At 52.0% G+C, this 7,660-nt stretch overlaps 1 protein-coding gene across 1 annotated transcript in view; it reads left to right on the forward strand.

The window, feature by feature from the left end:
* Nucleotides 1-5,863: 5,863 nt before the first annotated feature.
* Nucleotides 5,864-7,660, forward strand: part of Fam43a (family with sequence similarity 43 member A) — a 3,265-nt gene continuing 1,468 nt past the window's right edge. The window contains exon 1 of the mRNA XM_055625056.1: nucleotides 5,864-7,648. Coding sequence (XP_055481031.1) covers nucleotides 6,775-7,648 — 874 coding nt within the window. The 5' untranslated portion in view covers nucleotides 5,864-6,774. The remainder of the gene's footprint in view (nucleotides 7,649-7,660) is intronic.

Below are 7,660 nucleotides of genomic sequence, written 5' to 3' on the forward strand. Positions count from 1 at the left end.
TCCCCTCAAATCACTCTAAACATACTATCATTGTGTCATGGATGACAGTGTGATGTCGATCTGTGTTGTAGCACAGCACAGTAAGGGCACGCAGGGGCTGTTCCTGTTTATGGTTGTTTCTGTCCATAAAGAAAGAAAAGAAGATTGCTCTAAGTGGACACAAGGCCAACAGAACCAGAATACGTGGTAGAAACCACAGTCACAGTTTGAGATTCAAATCGGTCTGAACTTTCTCACGGTTGGTGGCTCAAGGATGGCAAGTGGGGTTTGGAAGGTAGTGTGCTCCCTGCCACAGGAAGTATTTGAGCAAAGGATAGAAAGCCAAGTATCGGGGTGTTTCCAGTCAAGTCTGTGCGCCAGCGTGGATTCTGAGGTGCTTGGCAGCCTCCTAACCCTGGTAGGTACCCTTCTCTATTATTCTACCCTGTCATTTATCCCGGTATTTGAAACAGCTGGTGCATAGAGACAAACTCAGAAAGAGTCCATGGGTTGGCAACAGTAGGGCAGTGCTTTGCCGTGTAAGCTAAAAACACATCACCTTGCCTTCTTTGTTACAGACAGTTGGTATGAACCACCATATCTAGCAAATTCAGTCATCATTCGTTATGATTATTACAAGTAGAAATATTGAAAATATGTTTTTTTTAACATCCAAGGTTTCTTCTTGAAAGATAAACTAGTCTTTCACTGCCCCTGCCTCTGGCAGCACTGATAAAAAGTGTGTTTCCTTTCTGCTGGCTTCTTTCTAGTATCTCTGTATATCTGCCTGGCCTTTACCATTTCAATCAAACAGCCCCAGGAGAGAAGAGGCTCCCTGGAAAGGGACATGGGCAGAACATCTCTAGGGATGTGCACCGAGAGGGTCACCTCTGGAGTTTGTGGGCAGCTGCCTTTAGTCCTCTGTTGTTCTGCCCTTACTTCTTAAGTTTCCAGCCATGGCCTCTTGTGGTGGATAATTTTTATGTCACCCTGACACATGCTAGAGTCATCTGAGAGGAGGGAACCTTAATTGAGAAAATGCCTCCATAAGATCTGGCTGCAGGCAACCCTGTAGGACATTGTCTTAATTAGTGATTGATGTGGGAGGACCAAGCCAATTGTGGTGGTGCCATCCCTGAGCTGATGGTCCTGGGTTCTAAATGGGCTGAGAAATAAACCAACTGACCCTACTCTTCATGGCCTTTGCATCAGCACCTGGCCCCAGGTTCCTTCCCTGTTTGAGTTTCTGCCGTGGCTGTTTTCAATAATGAAGGGCAGTATGGAAGTGTAAGCAAAATAAACCCCTTCCTTCCCAATTGCTTTTGGTCATGGTGTTTCAGCATGGCAATAGATACTCTAAGGCCCCTTGTTTTGATTTGAATGGCATTCCTCAGAATGAGATGCTAAAGTTACTAAGATCATAGGTAGTGGGGATAGGACTTGTCCAAGACAGCCAAAGTCAATGCTCTTTTATGTTTAAAGCTGTGTCTGTGTCAGGCACAGAAGGGTGCTTGGTACACTCAAGGCCTCTGCTTTCATGTCTGTCATTTCGTTCTCTGCATAAACCGCCCTCAGCTTGAGTCATGTTTTCCCTTTGGGCTTCTCTCTCCTGTCTCTGTAGGAACCTGCCCATCCTTCAGCGCTTTACCTGAACTGCCCTGCCCTGCTCCTGCTCCAAGATAAGGCTTCATGAAAGAGATCCTGACCTCTTCAGTGTTCACTAGAAGTTCACCTGTGTGCCCAGAGTACTTGGTGCACCCTCCATTCATCGCCTCAGATCAAACACTGGCATTATGGAATTCCATCATCTCCTAGGCATATTAAGAGCCACCTCTTCAGCTGGGCATGGTGGTGCACACCTTTGATCCCAGCACTCAGAGAGGCAGAGGCAGGGGGATAGCTGTGAGTTCGAGGTCAACCTGGTCTACAAAGTGAGTCCAGGACAGCCAAGGCTGCACAGAGAAACCCTGTATCAAAAATAAAAAAAGAAGCCCTCCCCAAACCAGTCAGTATGGAGCTATGAACTCCTGAAGGATAAGGTCATATACGTCTCCCAGTGTCAAGTGTGCAAAAGCCAATGTCAATTAATCTTTACATTGAATAGCTAACATGTTGTTAGTTCTTGGCATGGCCTAGCTAAAGGTGTACCAAGTCTACATGCAAGAGAGAAGATAAACAACAAAACCAAGTAAAACACAGGCTTGCTTAGTAACCTTCTCTATCCTAAATGTGAAAATAGTCAAGCATCTCTGTATAGTTAACCTCATTTTTTACTTTACAACATTTTCTGAGAAGTGGAACTATGCAAATAGTTTTCCAATTTAAAAATACTGAAGAAGTGGGAGCTTCTGACTAGCATGGCCCTTGGGTTAGCTCCCAACACAGAAGAAAAGGAAGAGGAGGAGGGGCAGAAGGAGGGGAAGATGGAGGAGAGGGAGGAGGATGGTGGTGGCAGCGGAGGAGAGGCAAACTAGGAACCAGCCAGAGGAGAAGACAGACAGAAGCCATTTCAATTACACAGCACCGTATGTAAGTAGTGGAAGAAACAGGAAAAGCAGTGTTAGGACCCCAAGGGAAGGCCAGGCCATCCTTCATTGCTTAGCTTAGATTATGATGCCAGGGAAGGTGAAGGAGTGCAGGCAGCTAGGTAGGGGCCCAACATCAGAATGCTTGTGTTTCGTAGTGAGGGGGCTGTGTCTAGAGCTTGTGGGAAGCCACTGTAAGGTTAACACTAGGAGGAGGCACGAGGCTAAGGCTGTGGTGTAACTATACAGAGTAGCTCTGAGGGAGACAGGCCCAAAAGAAGAGAGACTTCTGCCCTATGGCGAAAGAGGGAGACATGGGTGTGGATGTCTTTGGGTTGGGACACGAGTCAAGGTTTTTCTAACTGTCTCATTTTTTTGCTGGAAAAGCATCAGTTCAGTTCTGATTTTTGCTAATGAGACAACTGTATGTGGAGGGACATCTCCCAAGAAGATTGGGTGTATTCATCTATTTCCTGTTGCTACAACAAAACACATAAAGCTAGCTACTTACAAAGAAAATTGGTTTATCAAGCCTACGGTTTAGGAGGTCTAAAATTTAAACAGCAGGGTACCGGCTCTGCCGAGAATCCTCTTGGCTCCATTGTATCATAGCAGATGGCCTATGTGAGAGCCTACATATGACAGAGAACCCATGTGTTGAGGGACCAAGCTGGGAAAAGACTCCAAGGCCAGCCTTGCTCTTTCATAGTAACACTCTCTGGTGGAAATTCACCAGGGTCCCACACAAACCGTGGGAGCCCCTCCAGAGGGCGGCACCTCCGATGACTCGGTACCCTCTCACTAATGCTAGTGTAGGTGGCTGCAACACTGAGAAGGTTGAAAACAGACATGACAGAAGTCAAGGACAGAGACAGCTGGAAGGGTAAGAGGTTGAGGATCACGGAGTGGGACGAAGAAGCTTCAAAGTCCCGGAGCCAGCTCAGCTTAAGGCCTAAAGGCCTTCACAATAGCTGTCCCCTTTGTTTAGGGCAACACTACCTGAATGTGTAATCCTAAGGCCAGGCTGAAGAAGAAAGGGGAAAGGCTAGAGCTAACTCTCACTGTGGCCTAAATATTGTTATTCAACACACAATTCACATAAAATTAGTACAACCTTTTGTCTTACTAAGTCATCAAAAGCATGCCTGTGCTAACTACCCCTGAGCGTTCAGCAGCCACACATGCCAGCTTTACTGGCCGAAGCAGGCCAGTGTTCACCTCATCTGTTTGAGTGCCTGGCTCCCTCGTGCATTCAGTGTTTGGGGCTATCCCCAAGAAGCGCCTTTCTGCTTTGAAATCACCTGTCTTCACTCCTGGTGTTGCCTCTGTTCACCGGCAACTTATCATGAGCTGGTATTTCATTCCTTGGCTGTTGGTTATCTGCCTCCCTATAGGTTATCACTCCCAGGATAGTAGAAACTTCTGACTCCTGTACTTCTCTGTCCCCAGAAACGCCATCACAACAGCAGACGCTCGACAGACATTTTTCAAAGGACTTGAAGATTCCACATTCACTATGTCACCTTTAAAGTCAGTGTCCATTTAGGAGGACGTCAGGGGAAGAGGGTAGACAGAGGAGAATTTTTGCAAAACACACGGTGGCAGAAAGCCAGCCCAACAGTCCTCCTCTAGGAGATAAAAGACTGGTTCCTGGCTGCCAGGCGAGAGGCTGGCGCTCCTGCTGGCAGCGTTTCCTTTCAGCTGTGACTGGGCCGCCGTATTGATCCAAGTCACTCCCTGGCTTGTCCAGCTTTCGGAGAAAACAAACTCACCAAGCGGCACTTCAGCCTGCCACCAGTAGGTGGAGCAGTGTCATTAAAAGTACAGCCATAGCGTCTAATCAGTTTTTCAACGGACTCTGCTGAGAGGTTCTCTCCTAGAACCGCCTGTCCACCTCCTCCTCCCTCGCACCGAGGAACTGCGGCCTCAGTAGTGATGGGTGCTTCCAGCAAGGGCGGTTGGGTTCTGGAGAAGGCAAGAGACCCCAAAGGCTGGCCCAGGTCTAGACCCAGAGGAGATTGCTGGGTTTCCCTCCTGGGTGTTGGAGCACAAGTCTAGGGCATGACTCACACATGGGGTGTTCCATTCACCTAGAACCATTCTGTTCTTCCAAGATTGAGACAAGCATATTAATCAGGCAGGTAGGCGTGATACAGCTTGCACATCTGAGACTGGCCCTCTGGCTGTGGCAGCCAGTGGAGGCTTCTTTATTACTGTTTTTTTGTTTTGTTTTGTTTTTCTGGTTTTTCAGCCACCATGTGTAGCTTACGGTGATGCCTCCAGAGGAGGTGAGACCAGCCTTAATCCTCCTCCTTTTCCTCCCCATCAAGCCCTTCAGGTCCTCAGACATCCCGGCCACTGCTTGACTGTAGGATCTGTTTTAGAATTCAGACTTTGGGATGACAGACGAGGAAAAGGTCACCCAGCTGAGGGTCACCTGGTAGGCTTCCTCCAGAATAGTTCATTCTTCGGACTGCAAATTGTCATGGTTGGCGGTGTATCACATTCCGGTCATCTCAGCAGAAAAGGAAGATCAGTGTCTGCGTGGTGGTTTATTATAACTCTAATCTATTCATCCTGGTCTCTGGTATCTGCCCCCCCCCCCGTTAACCCATCTTCACACCAGGTAAGTAGGGTTTGTGGCAGCAGGAGAGTGTTACTGGGTCGGGGATGGGGACTGGATGCCCATCACTGATTGACCAATCAGTATTGTGTTCAATATCGCTCACTCCAGTCATCTTAACACTGATTTTCACTACCTGCCGCTCACCTGTGGACAAATAGCACCAAGACAGTAACAGCTAAGTCTTTGCCTCCCCCTTGTATTTCCTTCTCTTTTTTCTTTTTGTATTTTGATAGACGATTATTAAAGAATAATGGCAAACAGAACCTGCAGATTCTCTTGAAGTTGTCACAGAAGAAGCACACCAACAAAATACTACACGATTTCCTCCGACCTTTTCCGTACAAGAACTGCGAGTCTGCAATCTCATCCTCCACCACCCTCCTCCAGAAGTTTCGATCCAGACATACATTTATTCAGCGAGCTGCAATTTGGCCTAGGGTGGAGTGTCAAACTTTCAAGTTCCTTTCGCCAGCCGGGTAACCCTAGGTCTTTGTGGTTTCTAGAACGAAAGAGATGCTGGTAAATTGGGGACGTGATCACCTGAGCGGACCAGCCTAACCCTCTCCTCGACCAGTGCCTGCAGCCGGGTCCCTTTAAGAGACCAGAACTGCGTCCGGCGTCGCAGCCCTAAAGGGATCTTCTCCGGTGCTCCTCCCCTGTCCGCGCGGCGAATGGTTCGCGCCGGCCTATATTAACCCGAGGATCTTCCTCCCGGACGGCAAGGATGTGAGGGCGGCCGAGCCGGCTACCGCTCACACGGCCACAGAGGGCGCGCTGCCGCAGACCGGCCGAGAACCCCGGAGCCAGCCGAGCCGGACACCCCCGGAGGGGAGCAATGAGGTAGCGGCGGTCCCCGGAGCGGACGATGCGCGCGTCCTGCCCTCAGAGCCCCTCGCTATCCTGGCCCAGCCGGCCGAGCGCGAGCCCCCCGCGTCCCCTCGGAGCGAGGATGCAGTGAGCCACGGGACCGCCGTGCCTGGCCCGCCGCGGCCAGCCGGAGCCCTCGGACCGCGCTGGGGGCAAGCTGCTCGTTCCGGGGGACCAGCCCAGCCCAGCCCAGGGGCTCGCTGACAGCCACTGGGTGTGGGGAGCACCGGCCCCTGGGCGCACTGCTGTAGTTTCTGTGGCTCCTGGCCCCGGCCCAAGACTTCTCTGTGTGTGTCACGTTCGCTGAAGAAGAGTTCCTGCTTTTTTTCTTTTTTCTTTTTTTCCTCTCACCATCCCGAGCGCTTTGGCCGAGCGGGCCAACCTATCCCCCCCCCCCCCCTTGTAGGCACCCATCTGGCTTTTTTTTCTAAAATCTTTTCAGCTCCGCTTCCTCTCATTTTGATGCTTGTCTGCGACTTTTGTCCTGGTCTTTCTTATCAAGGCTTCTCCAATACTCTTTTTTTCTCTGTGTTTGTGTGTGTGTTTGCACACTAGAAGCTGATTTTTTTTTTTCTTTTCTTTCTAAAATTCGACCCCTGCGGGGTTCTCAGGCACTTTCTGGATCTCTTCTCCTGCCTCCGCCTCTCTGGGCTCCCAGTACGAGTTTTATTTTCCGGGGCTTGCACGGGCCAAGCGCAGCCGGGGCCGGTGGCTCGGCGGGGCTCGGACCCCGCGCTCGGCCGCCGCCGTCCGGCCGCTCCCGGGCGTCCTCCGGAGATGCTACCGTGGAAGAAGCACAAGTTCGAGCTGCTGGCCGAGGCGCCGCCGCGGCAGGCGTCCAAGCCTAAGGGCTACGCCGTGAGCCTGCACTACTCGGCGCTCAGCTCCTTGGCCAGGGCCTGCCCGGAAGGCGCGCTCAGCCGAGTGGGCAGCATGTTCCGCTCCAAGCGCAAGAAGCTTCACATCACCAGCGAGGACCCTACGTACACTGTGCTCTACCTGGGGAACGCCACCACCATCCAGGCGCGCGGCGACGGCTGCACCGACCTGGCGGTGGGCAAGATCTGGAGCAAGAGCGAGGCAGGCCGTCAGGGCACCAAGATGAAGCTGACCGTGAGCGCGCAGGGCATCCGCATGGTGCACGCCGAGGAGCGAGCGCTGCGGCGTCCCGGCCACCTCTACCTGCTGCACCGCGTCACCTACTGCGTGGCTGACGCGCGGCTGCCCAAAGTCTTCGCCTGGGTCTACCGACATGAACTGAAGCACAAGGCTGTGATGCTTCGCTGCCACGCGGTGCTCGTGTCCAAGCCGGAGAAGGCTCAGGCCATGGCCCTGCTGCTCTACCAGACGTCGGCCAACGCTCTGGCGGAGTTCAAACGCCTCAAGCGGCGGGACGACGCGCGTCACCAGCAGCAGGAGTTGGTGGGTGCAGACACCATCCCGCTGGTGCCCTTGCGCAAGCTGCTCCTGCACGGACCTTGCTGCTACAAGCCGCCGGTGGAGCGCAGCCGCAGCGCTCCCAAGCTGGGCTCGATCACCGAGGACCTGCTTGGGGAACAGCAGGAGGAGGAGGAGCTGCAGGAGGAAGAAGAAGAGGAGCACCTCGAGGGCTGCCTGGAGGAGGAGGAGGAGGAGGAGGAGGAGGAGGAGGAGGAGGAGGAGG

The sequence above is a fragment of the Psammomys obesus genome, unplaced genomic scaffold (assembly GCF_907164565.1).
Source record: "Psammomys obesus unplaced genomic scaffold, mPsaObe1.curated_primary_1811, whole genome shotgun sequence".
Lineage (NCBI taxonomy): Eukaryota > Metazoa > Chordata > Mammalia > Rodentia > Muridae > Psammomys > Psammomys obesus.